Raw genomic sequence first — 25,080 nt, 5'->3', positions numbered from 1 at the left:
TTCAGAATTGTTTAGTAAAACCCACTGCAACAAACAAGCAAACAAACAAAAGACTCCCCTGCACTAAGGCGTTTGGGATTTTCAGTATTAATCTGGGGCCTGGAAGATAACCCGATGCCGCCAGCTGCCCATTTTCCTTGTGGCTTCCCCGGAGGTTTGCAGAACACAGAGGTGTGCACCAGCTCCGCCGTCATTGGCCTTTCTTGTTTCAGGGTCAAAGCTGCGAAACCTGTGGGATCAGGATGCACTTACCCTGCGTGGCCAAGTACTTCCAGTCAAACGCCGAACCGCGCTGCCCCCACTGCAACGACTACTGGCCCCATGAGATCCCAGGTGCGTGGGCCCTGAGGTGCTCATGGGAGGGGCTGGGCCAGCAGGACGCAGGGCCTGGTGCTGGGGAAGCCCTTGGAGACAGGGCCCTGAAGGGCTCCAGGGTGTGTGGGGGTACGTATTAGCAGCCTGAATCCTAGAAGCAGCCACCGCAGGAAGTAAAGGCTGAGTTGTGTGCACCGTTCCAGAGGACTTTCTAGAACCCAGCAGAAATTCCAATGCTTATGAGCATTTTGTCTAGACAAGGCTCCCTCTCCGGCGGCCCTCTGAGGAGGGGGATGTGAAAGCCATGTCCACAGCTCCCTCAGTTTGTTCCTGTCTGAACTGGGGCTAACTCTGCCTCACGGGCTGGGGAGGGTTGGCAGTGAAGAATGGTGTAGACCTAGGACAGAGTCCTTGGCACAGGAGACGTAGCTGCTGGCTCGAGCTGGTGCTCCTGTGCTGCCAGCCCCTCCATTCACTGTCCTTCCTGCCTTTTCTGTCTGCAGAAGTCTTTGACCCTGAGAAGGAGAGGGAGTCTGGTATCTCGAAATCGAACAAAAAGTCCCTGCGGTCCAGGCAGCGTTAGCCGTCGTGCTCTGCTGAGGCACTGGCTGCCTTGGGCGGCCTGATCGCCGCAGCCCTTCTTGGAAGAGAGGCGTCCGTGTTTCAGGTTCCATGCGAGTCACCTCTTTCTTCTTAACGTGGACTGTCCACAGCTTTGGAATAAACTGTCCTGGGAAGTTGCTGCAGCCCCTGTCTGTGTTCTCGAGCCTGTGTGTGAGGCTCTGTGTCGTGGCCTTGCCTTCTTTCCTGGAGTTCGGTCATCACTCAGAACCCCTGGGTTTGGGCTCCAGCAGGTGAAACCAGCAGAGCCCCCAGCAACAGCTCAGGACAGCTCACTGTCCTTGCCCAGGGCAGCCTTGCCTCCAGTCCCAGCTGTGACCAGCTGTCCCAGCAGGATTGGGCTGGCCCAAACCTGGATATGTGAACCTTGGCCTCCCCAACTCCCCAGTCTGGACTCTCCCCTGGCCCAAGGTGCCACTGGCCTGAATGGGCTGAGGCTGGGTGTTTGGGCAGGACACGTGCTCTCCCTCCCTGGACCCTCTGCTCCCTGTGGGTGCCCGGCAGCCCTGCCGTCCAGCAGCCCTGCCATCCAGCAGCCCCGCCGTCCAGCAGCCCCGCCATCCAGCAGCCCCAGTCGGGACCGGGATTCAGCCTCAATGCTTCCTCTCCCTGACCCTCCTGCATCCCACTGTCACCAGATCCTGTCCAGCCCAGCTGCCAATAGCCCTCTGGCCCTGCCGCTGCTGCCTCAGGCTGAGCGCCAGCCCTGGCCCACACCCTGCCTCCATGCTCCCTGTGGAAGACCCCTGGACGCCCTAACTGCTGCAGCAGGGCTGCGGCCCCTGGTGAGGCCCCTGCTTATCCGCCACCGCCTCCCCCCACCCATTGCGCAGGGTGACGAAGAGCTTCCTTCGTCAGCTCGGGAGCCTCTGCACAGAGCGCCCTGGGCCTGCGCACCCTCCCCTCTGGTGTCCGGCTTTGTCTCCTGGCTAGCACCCGGTCGCCCTTTGGCACTGGTCAGCCCCTCGCTCCCTGCACTTCCTCCATCCTCACACTTGTTAGGTCCCCATCTTCATGCCTCTCTTGAACCGCAGCATCAGTCAGGATGCTTCAGTCATGACAGAAAAGCCAACTCAGACTGGCCGAAACAAGGAAGGACTTGGCCACAGGGGACTTGAAAGGCCTGGTCTAGGGGCTCCAGCGAGGTCACCACACAGCCATATTTCTGTGCAAGCATCCTCATGGCCCATAGCTCCCACGTGGACACCCGCGAGGTGGGGACAGGATGATCTGACTGGCATTGGAAAATCACACCCACCCCGAAGACAGGGGTGGGGCCGTCCCTCTCAGGCCACGTGGCTGAGGGAGCAGGGGCCTTTCCCTGAGCAAATTGAAGGCGTGATTGCATCTTCAATAGCCTCAGAGGCAGTGGGGAGTGAACTTGGACTCTGAATTGGTGGCTGGCCTCCCCCGCTACAGGCAGGAACATCCCCCTTTGTTCACCTCCGTAAACCCAGGGTAGAGCAGGTATCCAAGGCTCAGTGAACCAATGTCCCCTGCTGGTGGGAGGCTCACCCTCCCAGAACCAAGTCTGGGCTCCTGAGCCCTCAAGCCCACCTTCCCATCAGTGAGGCAGCCGGGGACCCAGTCCAGCCCTTCGTCAGTGGGCAGAGACACGCCCATTGGTAAGCCCAGTGTGTCCAGCCAGTGCCAGCCCCAGCTGGCCTCACCAGAAGAGGGGTTTTTTGGAAACGTATGAGGTGGCTTGCAGAAATGACAGGAAGGCAAGACCAGTCTAGAATGGCAGACCTTGGAATAAGGGTCGTGGATGTCAAGACAATTCTGTGACAGTGGGTGCTGCTGCCACAGGGGGTCGGCTCCAGCCTGTCTATGCTCCTCCCGACGTGCCCTCAAGATGCCAGTCCAGGGAGGAGCTGTAGGACCTGCCAGGACCGCACCCCTGGGGCAGAGGTCATTCTCCAGAGTGCAATCAGTGTGCCGTTCTGGAAGAAGGGAAGATGGACGCCAGGAGGCAAAAAGCCAACCAGCAAATACCGCCTTCAGGAGGGGCCAGGGCAGCTCGTGACTGACCCAGTTGTCCCACGGTTCTGGTTGTTCATTCTCTGTGCTCGAGGCAGTCCTCGCTGGGGACTCAGGAAGCCTCTGGGCACTTCGCCACTTGGGACACTGGCCCTCCTCCTGCTCGTCTCTCCTGCCTCCAACACCTCCATGATGACACTGATGTGAACATCCCACAGCACACGCTGGTACTCACCCAAAACCCTCGTGAGGAGTTCCAGACACTGGCCTGGCATTCAAAGCCTTTATTACCCCGCCAGCCTTCTCTTTCACTGCCATGCTCCCCCGCCGGTGCCCCTGACCTTGTCACTCAGGAATTACAGACTGGCCTGCTTCCCAGGGTCCCCTTGTAGGCCCTTGTCTGCACAGCAGCTGCAGACCTGTCCCTCCCAGGCTGAGCCCCCCAGTGCCTTTTCCTGCTGGTCCCCCCGGCCCCGTGGCCTTGATATCCCCCTTCCTACCCCTCTCTGCCCAGCCGCCCGCCTCCTACCTCCCTTCCCCAGGCTGGGGCTTTCCTGTCTCAGGGCTGCTGTACCTGCTGTCACGAGCTGGGCCTCAAGTCTCATGGCCAATTCTGGATTCCTAGTCAAGCTCTTGCTCTTCAAATGTCAACTATCAAAAACCTCTGGCCCCACCAGTCCATCCCTGGCTGCCATTTTCCACCGTCACCCTGCTCTGTTGCTTTCATGGCACTAATCATGGCGTGACACTGTCTTGTTTTATTCCCATGTCCTTATTGCCCCGCCCCGCCCGCACCCCAGCCTGATGCCATTGTGTTAAAATACCATGAGGGCAGGGGCCTCATCTGGTCAGTGACAGGCCTGCTAGCTGTGTCCTGTGTCTGTGATGGCAGTATCAGTGTCCTGACTGCTGTGGCCACATCTCAGGCAGGGGCTCGTGCACGTGCCTCTCCTTGGTCTGTGACCCACTGTTCGGCGCTTGGGTTCTAAGCTGGCTTCAGAGTCCACTGTCCCCGGAGGGCTGAACAGAGTCCACCGTCCCCAGAGGGCTGAAGTCACCCTCAGACTGGGATTCCTAGGAACGCTGGAACCTCAGCCACAGGGCAGGACCATTTCCCCTTTTCCCGTTCCTCATCTGACAAGGGACATTTGCGGGAAGCCTCCTGGCCAGGATACCATACGTTAATGAACGTGGCCTCCCGTGCCCAGCTTTCTGTCATGCTACGCTACAGATGGGCCATGGGGCCTGCCAGCTGGAGCGGATGGAGCGGCTGGGCCACTGGGAGCTGGGGCCACAACCCGCCTGTCCTTCCGCTGGGGAAGAGGTGTGAGTGACACATGCGGGCCGGGAGTCACAGCCTTCTGTGGCCGGGCAGCCACCGCTCCTCACTAATGGCAAACCTGGTCATGGGGCGTCCCTGTTTTATGCCTCCCTACTTTCAGGGGTGTTGACATCTGGTGTAAATTCTTCCTATGAAAGATGAGGTAATTCACTATTAACAATGGCAGGGAATAAACAATGTCCTTGCAAGCAGCTGCCCACAGAGCCAAGTGGACTCCACTTCCAGATGGCTCTTGTGTGTGTCACTCCCTGGCACACCCACGGCCTCTCAGCAGCCCACTCCCAGGATGATTAAGTACCACAGCCTCTCCCTGCCAACAGCCAGCGTTCGAGAATGCAGATTCCGCTGGTGTCTGCTCAAAGGCCGAGAACCCCAAGACCTACCCAATAAAGGTCAAATTCCTTGGCCTGGGTACAGAGGGCATCAGGAACCAGAGTTCAGCTGCCCGTGGCCACCTTCCCATCCCCCTTCTAGTTACCCCAGGGTAGCTACCCCCTGACCAACCAGAGGCGGCTTGATTTTTAGCTAAAAGACAAGCAGCTGAGCCAGTGAGTCAAGGTGCTGGCAGGATGGCAGCTGAACCCTCGGGGCTCTTTTCCCCAGGCCTATCTTGGAAGGGGGGAAGAAAGAAGCCAAGGCTGGCATGGTGGCTCATACCTGTAACCCCAGCATTTTGGTAGGCCAAGGTGAGAGGATCGCTTAAGCCCAGGAGTGCAAGACCAGCCTGGGCAACATAGCAAGATCCCATCTCTATTTAGTTTAAAAAACAAAAAACAGAGGGCTGGGGAAAGTCTTAATGGCCAAAACATAAAACAAACCTGCGTGCACACAAACAAGACACAATTACAGAAAGCATGGAGCCTGGGTGTCCCCCTGGCCTCAAACCTTCCACCGGTTTCAGAGTCATTACTTCTGGGGGATTGTGACTAGAAGGTGGCTAGAGGGAGGCTTCCAGGGGCTGGTGATGGTTCAGTGGTTTCTTCACTTGGGAGCCTGCTCCTGGATGAGTGTGGGTGAAAAGTCATCCAGCAAGACCTTTGCACTGCACTGCAGGCAGGTAGGTTATCCTTTAGCCACGAGGATGACAGAAAGCTCCCACTGCCCAGCAGGGGTTTGGGCTCCTGAGCAGGCCTCTATGGACGCTCTCCTGTGACCTGGGCAACGCCCAGCTCTCTCCAGTATTCAGGCTGTGGTGTCCAGCAGGCCCAGTTACAGGAAGGAAGGGCAGAAGGATCAGAGTAACTGGGATCAGTGGCAGCGGCTAAGGTTCATGCAGCAGCAGGGGCTCGGCACTGCCTCCTCGGCCCTCTGCAGTGAGGACTGGCCTTGCCCTCTTTTCCACGTAGGCACAACGAAGCAGGGGATCCTGGCCAAGTCACGCAGCAGGTATGCAGCGTGGCCGGGTCTGAGTCGAGTAGCCAGCCTCAGAGCCCACGTTTCACCCCTGCCCATGTGACCCACCCATTTCCCAAACACCTTAGGCTTTCTGACGCCGGAGTCTCCAAGCAGGCTGTCTGCCTGCAGGGTCCTTCTGGGCTCTCCCCACCTTCCTCTGTCATGCACCCCCGGCCTGGAGTGTGCTCCTTCCTGGACAGCCCCCGCTCTGTGCCCGTCCAGTGCTGAAGCTCAGCCGCCCAGGGCTGCCACTGGGCAGTGAAGGCTCTTCAGGACACAGCTTCAGTCCTGCTTGTCTCTATAGATTCCAGGACCCAGCACCCAGTGGGGCACAGAGCAGGAAATCAGTGGACAGATGAATGCTGTCTGCATGTCAGGCCCTTTCAGCTCCTAGCCCGGCTACGACCACCAGAAGCTGACCGAGAAGCTCAAATCCAGAGCCCGCACGTAATGCCAGTATTGCACGGGTATGAACAGGATCTCTCCAGGAGACAGGATGCAGGACAGGAATGGGGCCTTGGCAAACTCGGGGAACTTCTCAAGGTCAGGATTCTCCACGTCAACCTGAAGAAAGCAAAGGACATCATCATCTCTGGGGCAGTGGGGAGAACTTGCAATGTCACCCTGGACCCCCAGTGCCCACCTGGCTCGTGTTATGGAGAAGGTGCGTGTCATGAGGGTACAGAGCCCCCGACTCCTGCGGGGAATACAGCCGGATGTACTTCCTCCCCATCACCTGGGAAGAGAGACCCTGACAGTCAGCTGGTGGCCTCACTCCGCTGCTGCCCCACGCCCACCCTGGCCTCTGTCCCCTTCCTCATGCTGCTCCCTGGGCCCAGCCTGCCCTTCCCCTCCACACATGCTTACAGTTCCACGTGTGTGTTTTTCTTGCTGTTTTATTTTTTAGAGACTGGCTCTCAGTCATCCAGGCTGGAGTGCAGTGGTGCGATCATGGCTCACTGGGGTCTCGACCTCCTCCCTCCAGAGATCCTCTTGCCCCAGCCTCCCCAGTAGTTGGGACTACAGGTGTGCCCCACCACACCCAGCTGATTTTTGTATTTTTATTTTTGGTAGAGATTGGGTTTTACTACGTTACCCAGGCTGGTCTTGAACTCCTGGCCTCAAGTGATCCTCCTGACTCAGCCTCCCAAAGTGCTGGGATTATAGGTGTGAACCACCAAACTTGGCCTAAAGGTGCGTTTTTCTTCTAAATACAATTTGGAGCCCACCATTATTAGGCACTTGTCCGTGCCAGGCACCACTTAAGTGCTTTACGTGTGTTAACTGATTTAATCCTCTCTGAGGTGGTTTATCTTCACTCCCATTTTGGAGGTGAGGAAACTGAGGCACAGAGCGATTAAATAAGCTGCCCAAGCTCACACAGCTGAGGTGTGGCAGGGCTGCTGTCCGCGCCAGGCAGGCTGGCTCCCGAAGCCCGGCTCTTAGCCCACTCCTGAGCCGCCTCTCTGGACCGGTCTGCTGGGGTAGGAGAATGTTCTCCTTTACTAAACCTCTCTTTGCCTGTGAAAACCAAGGTGGTCTTACAGCAGTAAACAGAGGTGCCTCCCCTTGTAGCAAACCCATCTGCTCCTCTGCCTGGGTCTCAGGAAAAAACCTCCCAGTGACTGAGAAAACTCCTCCCCCAACCTGCCGCCTCCTATTTGGAAGAAGCTGGTCTGGATCGGATGGGTGGCAGGCGGGGGAGGGGCAGAGGCACCAGGCACCCACGCCAGCACTCGCTCCCTCTCCGGAGGGCTCCCCTGTGAGGGATCTTGGGAGGGGCCCACGCAGGAGGACAGCCGCTTCTGGAAGCAGCCGACTGCAGAGGCCTTCCCGGGCCTGGCGCCGTTTGTGGGTTTGTTTTCTATTTTTGTCCTCATCCCCTTCAGTGCTTCTTGTTTCTTTTTAACAGCCCGGTGTTTAAAGGCAGAGAATGTGGCCGGCCAGGTGCCTGGGCCAGGAGGAGACAGGAGGCCACTATTCCAGTTGCAGCTCCAACCTGGACTAGGAAGTTCTGCTGGGGATCCTGATGTAGGGGGGAGATGGTTCCCTGGGGACCAAACCAGGCATTGATGGTGATCTCCTCCTCCTCCCCATCGCCCAGGCTGCAGTAGTCAGGGACGCTGATGTCCTGCTTCAACTCCGGGATCTGTGGGCGGCAGAGCAGACATGAGAGGTGGGGATCCGGCCGGGGACACTGCAGCCCGGAGGCCAACGAAGAGTTCATCCATTATGTGTGTGTATGTGTGTTTGAGAAAGGGTCTGGCTGTTTCTCAGGCTGGAGTGCAGTGGTGTGATCTCAGCTCACTGCAGCCTCTGCCTCCTGGGCTCAGTGATCCTCCCACGTCAGCCTCCCTAGTAGCGGGGACTACAAGCATGCACCAGGCCTGGCTAATTTTTTTTTATTTTTACTTTTGTAGAGACAGGGTTTCGCCATGTTGCATAGGCTGGTCTCAAACTCCTAGACTTAAGTGATCCACCCGCCTCGGCCTCCCAAAGTGCTGGGATTACAGGTGTGAGCCACCATGCCTGGCCCTCGCCTTCCTAGTTTTAAAAGCCAGGGTAGGCACAGAGGATCTGTTGCCATACCTGGCAGCAACAGACTGGGCATTGAAACTGCCTGATGAGAAAGACAGGTGTGGGCCTGGGTCTGTGCTCTGAGCTTTATATGATGCAGTAAGGGTAGGGTGGCTCCCCACGGCCTCCGACAGAGTTATATGCCACAAGTCAGGCGATCTCGGATGTTCATGGCAGGGCAGGGCTGCGGTGGCCTGGCCTCCTTTATTTATTGTAATTTTTTTTTTTCAAAGACAGTCTTGTTGTGTCACCCAGTCTGGAGTGCAGTGGTGCCATCACGGCTCACTGTAGCCTCAACCTGCAGGGTTTAAGTGATCCTCCTGCCTCAGCCTCCCGAGTTGCTGGGACCACAGGAGCATGCCACCGTGCCCGGCTAATTTTATTTTTGTAGAGATGGGATCTTGCTATGTTGTCCAGGCCGGTCCTGCTTGGCCTCCCAAAGTGCTGGGACTACAGGTGTGAGCCACTGCACACGGCCCTGGCCTCCTTTAGACAAAGCTAGGGTCTCAGAGTGAAAACACACCACTTTAAGTCCACTTCCTGTCCAGACCCTTAGCAGGCACCTCAGTTACCTCTGGAGTTGAACCCACCCGAGCAGGCCACCAGCCCACACCCCCCAGGCCACCGAGAACCCCAGGGTTCTTCACAGGACTCTGGTTGGACCCGGCGACCTTTTTCAAGCTTGAGAGGCAGGAAAACAGGGTTGCCAGGGGGACACAGGTCTTTTTAGAGTCACCGCTCCCCAGCCTGAAGGCACCTGCAGGTGGACACTACCATTCCTTCGGGAGCAGTGACGGTAACTTCAGGCTGCTGGCTCAGAAACCAGTGTGTACCGGGAAAAGCTGGAATGTTCTCCCCGCAGGGAGCTTGGTCCCAGACACTGCTATTCAGACCTTTAGGAGCCTGTCTCAAATTAGCTGTGCAGAAACGCAGCCGCGCCTGCTGCTTAGGACTGAGGTACAAGTTCGCAAGCTGAGGTCCCTCCCAGGGCTGCTGGGGGTTCCTCCCAAAGGTAACACCCGACACTGCTGCTTCTGACCAGAATTGGCCCTGTGGAATCTGAGCAGAAACTATGATTGGTCCCTGATGACATCATCAGGATTTCTGAAAGGTGATTGGCTGACCAGATCATGTCATCAGAATCACTGGCCAAGGATGCACAGACCCCAAGTGAATCAGTGCTCCTGAGATGTGACTGATAATTGAGGTAGGCTTAAACTGATGGCCAAAATCTTCTAGAACACAGGGTCTCTGGGAGAAGTCAGTAAGAGGTTCTGGGACAAGAATTTGGTAGGAGCCCCTGAGCATCCTTTACGTAGAGAAGGTTCTAGAACATTGTCCTTGCCACATGGCATGACAACACCTGGGCATGGGCTGCTGGGACTTCTCCAGGGTCCTCTCACAGCATGATGGACACTCAGCTCTGGGACCCAAGGTAAACTCCCAGGCAGCCCTCCATTACCCGAAACATCTTTCAAGTCCTGGTTCATCTTGAAAGTCACTGTGAACTTGACCTTCTACTCCTAAATATACCTCCTCCTGTTCTACAAAGTATGAAACAGCTGCTCCAGGACAGGGAGCCAAGGTTAACTGTGGCTTCCAGGGTCCCCGGCCCACACTGAGGCCATGCACCCAGGATGACTGGGGTCGGGGGAAAGGCGGGTCTCGGGATCACACAGTAGGGACCCAATTAATTAGAATCCCCCTTTCCCTCACTTAGCAAGTGACATGGACAGGAGGCAGCATGCACAAGTCCTAATAGGGAGGCTTGGGGAAGAGAAACTGCCAGCCTCCTTTAATGTCAGCATGAAGCCTCCTGGCACAGAACCTACTGTCCTTGGGTGCCCCATCAAGACAGGGTCAGGCAGCCCTGGCCTCAGCAGTAGATACAGCAGCTGAGCAGCATCCCAGGGCCCCACTGCAAAGGCTGCAGAGGTGTGACCCCAGCCCACCCCTGGCTGTGGCCCTGACCCCATGCGCCTGGCCCTATTCTTGAATCCTGCCAAGTGCTGCCTCCCTGGGCACTCCGGGCAGATACCACAACAGCCAGGTCCCTCCTGGGCACCCCAGCTCCATCTATTTAGTGTTTTGGGGACCTGAATCTGGGCGTCTTCCCTGATCTTCCCTCCCACCCCCACACATCCACCCACGTCCAGGGTCCAGCGGTTCACACCTATCTTGAACTGCTCCACTTGCCAGCATCACCTCTCCTTGCACCACAGCGACAGCCCAGCCAGCCACCCGGTCCGACAGCTGCTCCCTTCATCTCTGAACAGCGGCCCCTGCAATCCTCGGAGCACTGGCGACCCCCAGTGTTTCCTATCACTTTAGGAAAATGGCTCCTTGTCACCCACATCTTGTTGACTTCCCAGCCTCACCTGCTGCCTCCCTCCTACTCACACCCACTACTCCAGCCGCACTGAGCCCAGGAGGGGAGGAGAGGGGAAGGTGAGAAGGTGACGGACAGAGGAGTGTGGCCTCAGACTTACCTGGTCAAAGAGCTGGTGCTGAGCAAGGTAGCCGACGTCCCTCGGCTAATCCACCGGGGAAAACCAGAGGCGACACAGAAAGCCCAGTTAGTCGTGACAGATGCCCTCCTGCTGCTGCTGTCCAGCTGGCCCCAGCCCCAGCCCTGCCACTCTTCCACTCCATCCTGAGTGGTCCTCTCCAACCCTTAGAGGCCCTGGGGCAGCTTCAAAGAACCTCTCCAGCACTGGGGTACCCAGTTTGTAAAGCACCGATCTCCCATCTGATTGGCAAGCATTTTCATAAAATGGCAACAAACAGTGCAGGCAAAGATATAAGAAAACAGACACTTGTGTTAATTGCTGGTGAAAGTATAAGTGATTAACTTTTGGGAAAAATAAGCTGTCCTATCCTGTCCTGTCCTAATTTTGACAGGGCCTGGTTCTATTGTCCAAGCTGGAATGCAGTGACCTGATCTTGGCTCACTGTAACCTCTGCCTCCCAGGCTCAAGCAATTTGCCCCACCTCAGCCTCTTGAGTAGCTGGGATTATAGGCACGCACCACTACGCCCAGCTGATTTTTATATTTTTTATAGAGACAGGGTTTCACTATGTTTCCCAGGCTGGATCGCTCAAGCGATCCGCCCGCCTCAGCCTCCCAAAGTGCTGGGATTACAGGTGTGAGCCACCACCATGCCTGGCCGCTATTAAAATTTTAAATACACATACTCTTGACTTAGCTGTCCAACTTTTGGAACCTACTGAATTATACTCCCCTGCCCCTTAAAAAGGACCTGACATGAATCCCTCATGTCTGCTGGCCAAGCAGCCTGCCTTTCTCGCTGTGGTCATCCCTCTGACCACAGACTTACGGACTGGCTCCTCCAAAACCTCCCACTGCAACACATGGAGGGTTATTTGCCTAAATGTTCTACGCTCTCTCCCTTCCAAGTATTAGGGGAAAGCAGTCCCCATGATGTACCTCATTCACGATGTATTTGCTGATGAACTCGTTGACCGTCATGAGTGTCTGGGACCACTCCTCGTCTGTGTACCTCGAACCAACTTCCACCGGGACGGTTCGGCAGCCAGCGATCCCTTGGATATACTCCAAACTAGCAGAAAGACACACATTGGCGTCATCACTGCTAATATGTTTGGGCATAGTACTAAGTGTGCTTTGCATGTGGTCCCCTTTCATCCTCGGAAAATCTCATGTGCAGAGACGAGGACTGTCATCCCCAGCTTCACTGATGAGGAAACGGGCACGGAGAGGCGGGACTCCTTGCTCACGGCTGTACAGCTCCTACACAGTGCTGCAGAGCTTTGCAGATAGGGCCAGTAAGTCTGATTGGCTGGGCTGCTCTGGTTCCCTGCTTGCCAACGGCCTCCTCACTTCTTTCGTTGCTCATTTTGTCACTAAGCTGAGAAACCTTTGAACAAATAGTGGGCAGCGCGGCGGGTGCTGCAGTGAAGTCCCCTGGGCTCTGTGCTCTAGCCTGGGACTGATTCCAGGCCTCATCAGGTACAGGCCAGGGGATCTGTGGAGGTTACTGAACCTCTCTGAGTCCTTGATCCCCATTTACAGAATGGGGGTGATGACAACACCTGTCCTAGTGCCAGGTACATAGTAAAATGCTTCATTGAAGGCTTGCTGTGAGGAGAGCTCCTGCATGGGAAGTCCTCTACATGTCTCAGCGGCACCATTCGCTCCGCTAAACCACAAAACAGGCCAACTCCATCTACCTTCCTGGAGAGATGCCTCCTTATTTCCAAACTCATGCAGAGCCTCCCATGACAGCCACGCTCCAGCTGCCTGATCTGATCTCTCCATCATGAATCTGAGAAAGGACTAGAAACGAACACAAGAGACCACAGAATCCCTCAGAGAGAGAGGGGCTGTCTCTTGGGTTATTTCTATGCTTAGCCTCAGGGCCCTGAGATGGTCGGAAATTGCTAGGATCCTGCAAAAATGGCCTAACAGACACATCCTAGGACTGCCACTTAGGGACTCATTAAAAAACCGCTTAGGGCGAGGAAGGTAGAAGGTAAGAATCTCATAACCTGCGGCATAAATTCAGAGCACCTTACTTTTCATTCTTTTTTTTTTTTTTTTTTTTTTTTGTGAGACGGAGTCTTGCTCTGTCGCCCGGGCTGGAGTGCAGTGGCCGGATCTCAGCTCACTGCAAGTTCCGCCTCCCGGGTTTACGCCATTCTCCTGCCTCAGCCTCCGGAGTAGCTGGGACTACAGGCGCCCGCCACCTCGCCCGGCTAGTTTTTTGTATTTTTAGTAGAGACGGGGTTTCACCGTGTTAGCCAGGATGGTCTCGATCTCCTGACCTTGTGATCCGCCCGTCTCGGCCTCCCAAAGTGCTGGGATTACAGGCTTGAGCCACCGCGCCCGGCCTTTTCATTCTTTTTTAACCCCTAGGCAATCAGTCAAGGGCTGCTAGTGAAGCATCTACAAGGCTGCATTCCTCTGGGGATGGTCAGGGGAGGAATTCAGGGAACCCTGGGGAACCCTAAAATGGGAAGAGGGACCTCACCTCCCTCAGTGACCACCCACCTCCACTTCTGCATGCACGGCCAGTGGTCAGCCACGCCTTTCAGGATCACGGGCCTCCCTGGAACCAAAAACTGCTCCCTGAAATGCTGGAGGGACGGACGGTGCAGCCGGGGGACTGTTCTTTCTAAGTTCACATCTGGAATCGAACCATGGTCCGTCTTACCTTTCTGTTTAAAATCAAAACAGAACAAATTAGCAAGCACCTCAGGAGGTCGACATTGGAGGCATTCCACCAGGAACCTGTGTCAGGGGTAGGAGAGCTCAGCTGTCAAGAGTGCCAGTGACAACAATAGACAACACTGGCTATTATTAGTGCTACTATTACTGTTTGCTCCTCATGAGATCAAGGTGGTTTTCTTCTTAACCATTTCATTAAAAATGTTTGTTTCATTATAAACTGCTTTCACAGACATTCTGCAATAAAGGAAAACTTACTATCTCCAACTTCAACATCTTAAGATCTTCTCATTCTTGCATGTTCTTTTCCCATCTTACACACACACACACACACACACACACACACAATCTCTGACCCACTGGAGGTAACAGCAATGATGAAGCAGCAGCCCTGCCTCTCCCCTCCAATCATTTATCAAAAGCAGTTTCCACGTGGCCACCCAGTCCTTGCAGTTTCTTAGGAGTGGCTGCACCATTGTTTACTTAACCATCTCCCAACTGGGTGACCTGAGTAAGTTACTTGCTGCTCGAGAGCCTCAGTGTCCACAGGTGTGAACCTGCTGGAAATGGCCAGCCACAGTGGCTCATACCTGTAATCCCAGCACTTTGGGAGACCAAGGTGGGAGGACTGCTTGAGCTTGGGAGTTTGAAACCAGGCAACATAGAGAAACTTCCATCTCTAGAAAAAATGTAAAAAGCCGGGCATGGTGGTGCACGCCTGTAGTCCCAGCCACTCAGGAAGCTGAGGTGGGAGAAATCACCTAAGCCTAGGAAGTCAAGGCTGCAGTGAGCTATGTTTTTTGTTTGTTTGTTTGTTTTCGTTTTGTTTTTTTTTTTTGAGAGTCTCGCTCTGTCGCCCAGGCTGGAGTGCAGTGGCACGATCTCGGCTCATCGCAAGCTCTGCCTCCTGGGTTCACCCCATTCTCCTGCCTCAGCCTCCCGAGTAGCTGGGACTGCAGGCGCCCGCCACCACGCCTGGCTAATTTTTTTTTTTTTTGTATTTTTAGTAGAGACGGGGTTTCACCGTGTTAGCCAGGATGGTCTCGATCTCTTGACCTTGTGATCCGCCCGCCCCGGCCTCCCAAAGTGCTGGGATTACAGGCCTGAGCCACCACGCCCGGCCAGTTTTTTGTTTTTTTTAAGACCAAGTCTCACTCTGTTGCCCAGGCTGGAGTGCAGTGGCACGATCTCGGCTCACTACAACCTCTGCCTCAGGGGTTCAAGCAATTCTCCTGCCTCAGCCTCCAGAGTAGCTGGGATTACAGGCGTGTGCCAGAACGCCTGGCAAAGTTTTGTATTTTTAGTAGAGATGAAGTTTCACCATGTTGGCCAGGCTGGTCTCGAATTCCTGACCTCAGGTGATCTGCCAGCCTTGGCCTCCCAAAGTGCTGAGATTATAGGCATGAGCCCCCATGCCTGGCCTGCAGAAGGCTATGATTGTGCCACTGCACTCCAGCTTGGGTGACTGGGCAAGACCCTGTCTGTAAAAAAAAGAAACAAAATAAAAGAGCAACCCACACACCATGCCCTTGGCCACATGGTGCCCTTGGCAACACCGGGTATCATATGAAACCTTGTTTGCTAACTTAAGAGCCAAAGATGACATGCTGTTTCGCTATTTGCATCTCTCTCTCTTATTTTTTTAACCAGAGGTGAGGCTGAACATTTTCCTGCACATTTGTTTAACAGATCTATTTCCTTCTTGTGAACAGTCTGTTCAGGTTCCTGGTCTTCTACCTCCTGGGGCTCAAGATTTTTTCCCTATTGATTTGTACCATTCCTTACGTAATAGAGATATTCATTATCTGACATATTTGTTGAAAATGTTTCTTCTCCCTTTATTGGATTTTCTTTTATTTTGGTTACATGCATGTGTGTTTAGTGTCAATCACTTGCATTTTTCTTACATAAAAATAATTTGTGGCTCATGCCTTCAATCCCAGCACTTTAGGAGGCTGAGGTGGGTGGATCACCTGAGGTCCAGACAAGCCTGGCCAACATGGTGAAACCCTGTCTCTATTAAAAATACAAAAATTGTCAGGTATGGTGGTGGGCGCCTGTAATCCCAGCTACTTAGGAGACTGAGGCAGGAGAATCGCTTGAACCTGGGAGGTGGAGGTTGCAGTGAGCTGAGATTGTGCCACTGCACTCCAGCCTGGGCGACAGAGTGAGACTCAGTCTCAAAAATAATAACAATAATAATAATAATATGCATTGTAGGAAATTCTGAAAATACAGCATTTAGAAAACTGTCAGAAACATCCCATAATTCCACTACTGAGTGTCTAGTACAGTCTTAGTCATTTCTTCCTGTGGGTCCGTTATCGGCCACTCTACAGACAAGGAAACCGAGGCTCAAAGGAGGTTAAGTGACTTGCTTGGGGGTGTTGTAAGTGAGGCCTGTGTGTGGGCACCAGGACCTGAAGCCTTCAGAGTAAACCATGCTCTGTTCCTGGGGGTGCTCTTTGGAACAGGCATACAGACCCAAGAGGTGGGAGAGATTGATCCCCAAAACAGACATCAGCTAGTTGTAGTATCTCATCCAAACCCAGGAGCAGAGAGACAGGAGCAGCCGGAGGTATCGCCTCGCCTGGGTGAGACTTCAGCAAGCCCACCAAGAAGCTGAAAGAAACGGGCCGCCGCTGGCTGCAGCTCTCGCCCACACAATTGCTGTAAGCTGTTCCCCTCAGGAACCACGAAGCTTCACTGTTGCCTCTCTGCTGAAAGGGCACTGCCCTTGTGAAAAAATAAAAAAGGAAAAAGCTTTCTTTTTTTTTTGACGAAACGAATGGAGCTGTTCCATTTCAAAAATCAATGAGGGCTGAGCACAGTGGCTCACACCTGTAATCTCAGTGCTTCGGGAGGCCACGGCAGGGGGATCGCTTTAGGTCAGGAGTTCCAGATTAACCTGAGAAACATAATGAGACCCCATCTCTGCAAAAAATGAAAAACTAGAACAATTAGCTGGGTGTGGTGCCACGCTGCCATAGTTCCAGCTACTAACAAGGCTGAGGCAGAAGGATTGCTTGAGCCCAAGAAGTGGAGGCTGCAGTGAGCCGAGATCGCACTACTACACTCCAGCCTGGGCGACAGAACGGGAGCCTACTTTGAAAAACAAACAGAAATTCAGAATCAATGGAGATGCTATTTTCCATCAGAGGGGTTGCAGGTTACGAGTCCTCACCCCGTGGGAGAGATGACTCGGTATTTCTAGAACAGCATTGCTGGATGGCTAGTGTGCTTGGGGCAATCTCCCCCACATACCTTTGTGCAGGGCTGCTCCAGGGTGGAGCTCTGGGCAGGCCTCTTTCCAGGGAGGTGAGCCTGGAGGATGGCGGCGACTTTAAGGAGGATGTCCCCCAGGATGGCCGTCCCCATCAGCAGGCCCATGTCACAGACCCGCAGGGCTGTGGCCACAGTGGTGGCATCCTCAGGTGCCTGGCACAGACACAGGGCTTTCAGGAGGCAGCCGATGGCGTAGACCCGGCGCCAGTCTTTGTCTACGTCCCGCCACGTGCCCGTGTTGAGCTTCTCCCAGGAGTAGTCCAGGATCACCTCGCTGGTCTGCAGACACTCGTCCCTCCTGCCCTCGTAGAAGAGCTCAGTGGCTCGCTGTAACAACGTCACCATGCTCCTCTCCACTTTCTCCCCGAGGTCCAACTTCAGGTCTTCTTTAGTGTGCGGCAGGAGTGCCCTAAGGGCCTCCCAAAGAGTACCTTCTCTGGCCAGGGGCTCTGCAGGGCAGTGGGGGTCTCCAGCCATCAGGCCACCGCCAGCTCAGTCAGACACGTGCCTGGGGAGGTGGAGAGAAGCAAGAGTCAGACACCAGGACAGACCTGATCCCTTGTGCATTCCCGCAGTTTCCTGCATCTCATCTGTGAGGATTTTTCAACGGTGGTTTTCTCTGCTGGGCAGAAGCTCTGGAGGGGAGGGCCCCCATCTGTCTGGGGTCCCCACTGTATCTTCAGGGCCTGTCTCAACACCTGGTACTCAGTGAGCACTGGATAAATGTTCAGAAAGGAATGTGTATTGTCCTTGCCTGCAAGGCCTCCCATACCCCTCTGCTGCCTGGCAAACTCCTACTCAACCTTTAAGGCCCATTTTAAATACCCCTATGTGAGGCCTGTTAAGATTCTCCAGCAGTGTGCTGTGTTCCTGCAGCCCTTGAGCTTCTCTTACAGCACTTGTCAGGATGTATGAAAACACCGGCTTACATGTGTGTCTATCCAACACTGCACTGCCAGCCCCACCAGGGCAAGAATGTAGCTCACTCCTCTACGTTTCCCCAGAGCCTAAAAGCAGAGCCCACCTCATGGCAGGCACTCGGGAGTGCCAGACTTTGAAAAGTATTCGAGGACGCTGGTACGGTGGCTCATGCCTGTAATTCCAGCGCTTTGGGAGGCCAAGGCAATTGGATCGCTTGAGCTCAGGAGTTCAAGACTAGCCTGGCCAACATGGCAAGATCCCGTCTCTACAAAAAATACAAAAATTAGCTGGGCATGGCGGTACATGCCTGTGGTCCCAGGTACTCGGGAGGCTGAAGGTAGCAGGATCACTTAAGCCTGGAGGCAAAGGTTGCAGTAAGCCGAGATCATGACACCAGCCTGGGTGATACAGCAAGATCCTGTCTCAAATTTAAAAAAAACAAAAATGAAGTGACTTGCCCCAAGGCCGACGGTCAATCATTTGCGCAGAAGCAGGGCTTAAATTCCGGCCGATCTCAGCACCCTCTCCTGTGTGCCATGTCAATGCTGCATGCTTGACATATATTAACATGTCCCTTGCAGTCCTACGACGGGAGTTTTACAGATGAATAAACTGAGATTTCAGAGGTTTAGCAATTTATCCAAAACTACAGAGTAAGTGGCAGTGTCTGCCCAGAACACTCATTGCCCTCAAGGGTGAGCTCTTTGGACTTCGTATCCACAGGGCTGAGCTCACAATGAGTTCATTTCTGTCCTTGGTTCACAGTGAACATTCTTTCTAGCAAGCTCAGGGTGTGGTAGGCCTCAGAAAGCCCCAGCCTGCCAGGGTGGGTTCTATCTCTAACCTCCTAAAATGCTTGTGTTGGCCTCATTCACAGCCTTCTTGGAGAGTTTCATAGTCCAATTTCCGCATGGACTTACCCACTAGGCCAGCACAAGACACCACATGGCCCATCCCTGGCCTCCCTGGGTGGCCTCCTGGCTTATCCCGTGTGTCTTCTATGAATCTTATAGAACAACATGGAGAAGTCTCATCTTGAGCATCCAAAAGACCTCAGGGGCCTCATATCCTGGCTTCTCATAAAGGCTGGTGGAAAGGCCTCCCAGGAGACCATTTATTGCCTTACTATAAAACTGGCTTCCACTGGGGCTCTACGCACCAGCTTTGTAAACTTGTCTCTTGACGACCTTAGAAAGCGGCCTCCCAGAGGGTTTCAAATGGGCTATAAACCTGTTCCCTGCAATGCAGACTACGGGCTTTATAAACTGGTGTTTCAGAGTGACCTTATAAAATGGCCCCTCACAGGGCGCCTATCAGCCTTACAAAGCCAGGTTCTCAAGGTGGCCTCACGTGTGTGGCTTTGTAGCCAGGTTTGCCCAGTGGCCCCATGTGCTGCTTTGTCACCTGGCCTCCCAGGGTGGCCTCACATTTGATCTTCATAAACTGCCTCCTAAGGCAGCCTATCTGCTACTTTGCAACTTGGCCTTGGAGACCTCATGTTGAAGGCCAAGGGACACAGCCTTGTCCTGCGACTTGGCTGTACAAAACAATCTCCTCTTGGCCACATGAAATAGCCTTATTATTATTCTTTAATGCAGAGTTCTTCAATGAATGGCCTCATCAAAAGGCCTTCAGAGATACTTATGTTGACAATATATAACGATCTTCCAGAGACAGAGGTTCAGGATGGCTGTATGAGTTTGTTTTCAAAATGACTTTTCAGATTGCCTCTGTATAAGCCACTTGAAAGGGCCTCCCCAAAAGGCCTCAAGATTGATATTATACACTACCCTCCAGCAGGGCACCTATAATCCCAGCTACTTGGGAGTCTGAAACAGGAGGACTGCTTGAGCCCAAGAATTCGAGACCCTGTTCTCTAAAAAAAATTAAAAAATTAGTTAGCTGGCTGTGGTGGCACACACCTGTAGCCCCAGCTACTCCGGAGACTGAAGCAGGAAGATTGCTTGAGCTCAGGAGTTTAAGGCTACAAGTGAACCGTGTTTGTGCCTCTGCACTCCTGTCTGGGTGACAGAGTGAGACCCTGTTTCAAAAAATAAAATAAAACTATAGCCTCCTACAAGGCCTTATGTTGGCAGCATGGTGAAGTGGCATTCTGGCCATATGATCTTCTGCCTGGTTGCATAGACTTCCCCAAACCTCTCATAATTTGGCCTTTTCTGTAGTTGCCATATCAAACAGCCACCTCCTGGCACAGGAAACAGTCTTCCAAAATGGTTTTTTGAGACGGAGTCTTGCTCTGTCACCCAGTCTGGAGTGCAGTGATGTGATCTCAGCTCACTGCAATCTCCGCCTCCCAGGTTCAAGTGATTCTCCTGCCTCAGCCTCTGAGTAGCTGGGACCACAGGCACGATTGCCACCATGCCTGGCTAATTTTTGTATTTTTAGTAGAGACAGGGTTTTGCCATGTTGGCCAGGCTGGTCTCGAACTCCTGACCACAAGTGACCCGCCCACCTCAGCTTCCCAAAGTGCTGGGATTACAGGTGTAAGCCACCATGCCCGGCCCTTGTAACTTGTTTTAAAAACTGGCCTTTCTATAGATGGGGGCTTGTCTGAGGACCCAGTGAAGTCAGATTTTGTCTTAGTTTTACAAATCGATCTGTGGTTTCTTCATAGTGACAGGAAAGTGTTGTTTGTTGTGTCCATCTACCCCTGCAGGGAGCAGACACATTGGCTCCTGTTGGCCGTGCACAAAGGCCTTACAGAGGGAGTCTTGGTCTGGCTGGGGAAATACTCTCTTGTTAGCTGTGTAAAGCAATCTTCCAGGGTCGCTGGCCTCATGGGCTGTGAGAAGCAGCCTTCACACCACCAACCACTTGAGATGGGCCTCCTGGGAAGGTCAGGTGCGGGCCTCAGGTCACTGCCTTTCTGAATGGCCTCAGGTCCAGGCTCATCAGCTTTCCGACATTCCCCACATACTGGTCCGATAAAAAAGGCTTCTTGTTGTATCAAGCAATTTTCTAGAGGAAAGGACCAGCCAGAGTAGCCTTATGGCCTGGCTTTACTGATTGGCTTTCCAGAACTCCTTACTGAATTGCTGTTTACAAAGTCTTATTTTTTTTTTTTTTTTGAGACGGAGTCTTGCTCTGTCGCCCAGGCTGGAGTGCAGTGGCCGGATCTCAGCTCACTGCAAGCTCCACCTCCTGGGTTCACGCCATTCTCCTGCCTCAGCCTCCCGAGTAGCTGGGACTACAGGCACCCGCCAGCTCGCCTGGCTAGTTTTTTGTATTTTTAGTAGAGACGGGGTTTCACTGTGTTAGCCAGGATGGTCTCGATCTCCTGACCTCGTGATCCGCCCGTCTCGGCCTCCCAAAGTGCTGGGATTACAGGCTTGAGCCACCACGCCTGGCCCTACAAAGTCTTATATTAAGGCCAGGTGCAGTGACTCACACCTGTCATCCTAACACTTTGGGAGGCCGAGGAGGGTGGATCACCTGAGGTCAGGAGCTCCAGGCCAGCCTGGCCAACATGGTGAAACCCCATCTCTACTAAAAATACAAAAATTAGCCAGCATGGTGGTGCACGCCTGTAATCCCAGCTACTCGGGAGGCTGAGGTAGGAGAATTACTTGAACCCGGGAGGCAGAGGTTGGGGTGAGCCGAGATCTAGCCACTGCACTCCAGTCTGGGTGACAGAGCAAGACTCTGTCCCTCCCAAAAAAAAAAAAAAAAAAAGAACACACACACAAAAGGCTAAACAAACAGGCTTCCAAAGAAGGGAGTCAAGAATAAGATGTGTGACTTGCCAGTTATCTGCAAGAAGAAAAAAGATGTGTGAAGCAGTCTTTGAGAGTGGTGCCACAGACTGGCCTTCAAGAGCTCCACATAGAAGGGTTTATTGGGAGTTGTACAGATAGCCTTCTAGTGGCCAGGTGTAGGTGAGTCATCCAAACCAAGATGCTATTAATATTTATGTCTGCATCAGTAAAAAACTGGTGTTATTCCAGGCAAACTGACACCTACCGTAACCCAAATGTGGGCCATATGAAAAAGCCTGAGTGACCTCGTATCTTCACTTTACAAGTCAGTCTCCCAGAGCTCAACAGGTATTGGCCTTCAAAGACCTCTTGTTGATTGGAGAAGGCGGTTTTTTTTTTTTTTTTTTTTTTAAAGACAGAGTCTCGCTCTGTCACCTAGGCTGGAGTGCAATGGTGCCATCCCGGCTCACTGCAACCTCTGCCTCCCGAGCTCAAGCGATTCTCCTGCCTCAGCCTCCTGAGTGGCTGGGATTACAGGTGCCTGCCACCACACCCAGCTAATTTTTCTATTTTTAGTAGCGACGGGATTTCACCACGTCGCCCAGGCTGGTCTTGAACTCCTGACCTCAGGTGATCTGCCCGGCTCAGCCTCCCAAAGTTCAGATTACAGGCGTGAGCCAGCATGCCCGGCCCAGGGAAGGCTTTTTTTTTTTTTTTTTGGCAGGGGAGCTGGGGGATCAGATATAGAAACAGCTTGAGTGGTCTTATGTCCTGGCTTTGTGAACTGGTCTCATAACCTGGAACAGCTTTCAGGGGGAAGATCAAGCGCGGGTTGCATAAAACAGCTTTTGAGTGGACTTGATTCAGCCCCTAAATGCTCCTTAAAGTCTTGTCTGCTGGTGTATGAAATGAACTTGCAAAGAAGGTCAGAATATAGGCTGTTATGTGCTAACCTCTCAGAGTGGTTTTTCTCCTGGATTTATAAACAAGACTAAGATGAATCTTATAAAAGGCTTCTTGTTGGTCGTATTAAACAAAAAGGAGCCAAATACAGCCTGTATATAACAGCCTTAAGACTCAGGCCTGGACTTTATAAATTCGCCATCCAGACAGAATTCACTATGCACACTAGCAAAGTGGGTTCCTGGTAGGTTACGGGATATATCCCTCTTGGAAACCACTGCCCTGTCATCCCAGGATTCTTTCAAATTATTTTTATTTTTTTTGAGACGGAGTCTTCTCTCACCCAGGCTGGAATGCAGTGCCCCAATCTCGGCTCACTGCAACCTCTGCTTCCTAGGTTCATGCAATTCTCCTGCCTTGGCCGCCCGAGTAGCTGGGATTACAGGTGTGCACCACCACACTCAGCTAATTTTTGTATTTTTAGTGGAGACAGGGTTGCACCATGTTGGCTAGGCTGGTCTCGTGAACTCCTGACCTGAAGTGATCGGCCTGTCTCGGCCTCCCAAAGGGTTGGGATTACAGGCATGAGCCACCGCGCCCACCCTTAAATTATTTTTAAACATCAACTCCTCTAAAGCACCTCCCTGAGTATTCTTTAAGGTGGCTGGGCGGAACGGCCTCTCCGAGAGCCTCACTGTGATTTGCAGAGGGTCTCAGGGTGGGCACTCTGCGAGCACCACGCTGGTCATGAGAAAGCCTCTCAGAGGGGGCTTCCAGGACAGGTCAGCCTACATCTGGCTTTCTTGGAACAGGCAGTCCGGTTCTCTAATCTCTTCAATGTTATTATGGCAGTATTCCACAAAACCTGCGCAAACACAAGAGCTTTGCAAAACTTCCCAGAGAAGTTTGGAACATTTTCAGAAAGCTTTATTCATGGCACAAGGATCCCTTTGGCTAAGGGGCACCCAGTCTTTGTGTTTGGGTCATCCGTGTGGCCCCAACGCCAGCGCACCTCCTGACCCCGGGCTTGCTCCCGTGTCCTCCCGAGCATGGCGATTCTTACCGTTGCTAAGAAACGCACCGATGCCCATCGTTAAGTCTTACCGAGCTGCAAGCACCTTTCCTGAGGACAGCCACACACCCAGGCCCCAGAGGGTCCCACGCACCCCGCACTAGCCTTGAGCCCCCCGAGGCCTCAGACCCCCTTTCCTCCTCAGCGCCTTTCCCGGGGCTACATTTCTCGCGGCTCTTATCTGGGACCTGACGGCTGAATCGTTTCCAGCCGGCCTTACACACCAGGGCATAAAACCCGCGCAGGCGCACTAGGGCTACACCGACTAGACGCCAAGAACCGCGAAAGCGCACAGCAGCCCGCCTCAAGGGCCTGCCCTCACGCATGCGCAAAACCACTGCCAGAAGACGAGCACTACGCACGCGCGGAGCCTTTCCCTCTATCTGGCAGCGCAGGCCGGCTCAGAACGCAAGCGCCGACGCGAGCCCGCCTCGGGCTTTCCAAGGCGCACGCGCGAGGTCGGGCTTTGCTGCTTCACATGACGCCTGCGCGGTCTATGCCGCTGAACCCGGCCTCTCCACTTCTGAGGAACTGGAGCTGACTCCCTTCTCGAGTTGCTCAGACTAACCTCTCTTCAGCTGGGACGTTGTCGAGTCGCCTTTGGGCTGGCGACTACTCGTTGCTTTTGGTCCGACCACGCGGCTGTCTCCCCCGAGAAGTCAGAGGCTAGCATAGGAGTATCATCGCTCACCGCTCCTCTGATCACGACGCAGTGCCTAGAGGAGTGCCGAGTGATCGATGCCGTGGCCCCGCCCCACTCCCGTTTAAAAGACCAGGGGATGGACAAGACAGAGGAAGGCTGGCTGTATCCTCCGGGTCCTTCCATGCTAGTGACACCCGATTTTTCCTCTGCACAGGTAACAACTTCTTACAAGGCTGTTTGCATCCACCATTTAATCCCTGCAGCTGGGATTATTAGTTCTCCCTATTTTACAGAGTGAAACTGAAGCTCAGTGATTAAAGTGGCCACATACTTGTACTTTTGGAAAGTCAGATCCACAATTACCACGAGCAAGTGCTACATCCACAGTCTGTTCGAGTGAGAAGGCAAGTGGCCAGGGGACACACTCCTGCCACGTTTGCTTTGATGTCGAGTGGTGCGGGGTTACTGGGACTTTTGTGTTTTGAGCACACTCTCCTATGGACTCCAAGTATGCAGGCCTTTCGCAGCATTGCACAGAGGCATGGAAAGTTATGTTCATACTGAGCTTGGGGTCTGAGTAGGAAACAAGCTTGCTCAAGATCAGTTCATAGATTAGTGGATTCTAGGTATTGTGCTTTAAAAATACTAAGATTGTAGCCATTGTAATGATCATGATCATCCCTAGTTGAGGGACTATGTTAATCCACTTTCACGCTGCTGGTACAAAGACATACCTGAAAGTGGGCAATTTACAAAGAAAAAGAGGTTTAATGGATTCACAGTTCCACATGGCTGGGGAGGCTTCACAATCATGGTGGAAGGTGAAAGGCACGTCTGACATGGTGGAAGACAAGAGAGGATGAGAACCAAGTGAAAAGGGAAACTGTCAGTCCTCTGAGCCCAAGCCTGCGTGTATACATCCAGATGGTCTGAAGTAACTGAAGAGTCACAAAAGAAGTGAAAATGACCTGTTTCTGCCTTAACTGATGACATTACCTTGTGAAATTCCTTCTTCTGGCTCAGAAGCTCCCCCACTGAGCACCTTGTGACCCCCACCCCTGCCTGCCAGAGAACTACCCCCTTTGACTGTAATTTTCCATT

General features: G+C 53.4%; 2 protein-coding genes across 5 annotated transcripts in view; one reads left to right on the top strand and one right to left on the bottom strand.

Moving 5' to 3' along the window:
- The window catches only part of NSMCE1 (NSE1 homolog, SMC5-SMC6 complex component), a 42,889-nt gene extending 41,828 nt beyond the window's left edge, over positions 1 to 1,061 (top strand). For 2 of the 3 annotated variants that reach the window (XM_023192907.3, XM_023192906.3), the window contains 2 exons: positions 213 to 333; positions 819 to 1,061. In XM_023192907.3, the coding sequence (XP_023048675.1) occupies positions 213 to 333; positions 819 to 898 (201 nt within the window). In that variant the 3' untranslated portion in view covers positions 899 to 1,061. The remainder of the gene's footprint in view (positions 1 to 212; positions 334 to 818) is intronic. The other variant, XM_023192905.3, reaches the window with a different exon arrangement.
- Positions 1,062 to 3,185: 2,124 nt separating this feature from the next.
- On the bottom strand, positions 3,186 to 24,067 carry KDM8 (lysine demethylase 8). 2 transcript variants are annotated; one of them, XM_023192903.3, is made up of 8 exons: positions 23,905 to 24,067; positions 16,704 to 17,232; positions 13,263 to 13,429; positions 11,679 to 11,811; positions 10,720 to 10,764; positions 7,653 to 7,802; positions 6,297 to 6,389; positions 3,186 to 6,217 (listed from the first exon to the last, which is right to left on the bottom strand). In XM_023192903.3, the coding sequence occupies exons 2-8, from the start codon at positions 17,199 to 17,201 to the stop codon at positions 6,053 to 6,055; spliced, it is 1,251 nt and encodes a 416-aa protein (XP_023048671.2). In that variant the 5' UTR covers positions 17,202 to 17,232; positions 23,905 to 24,067; the 3' UTR covers positions 3,186 to 6,052. The 2 variants fall into 2 exon arrangements, with proteins under 2 accessions (XP_023048671.2, XP_023048672.2); XM_023192904.3 differs by lacking the exon at positions 6,297 to 6,389.
- Between the last annotated feature and the right edge of the window lie 1,013 nt (positions 24,068 to 25,080).

This window comes from Piliocolobus tephrosceles, chromosome 17 (genome assembly GCF_002776525.5).
Source record: "Piliocolobus tephrosceles isolate RC106 chromosome 17, ASM277652v3, whole genome shotgun sequence".
Taxonomy (NCBI): Eukaryota; Metazoa; Chordata; class Mammalia; order Primates; family Cercopithecidae; genus Piliocolobus; species Piliocolobus tephrosceles.
This window is presented reverse-complemented; position numbering and strand designations above follow the sequence as displayed.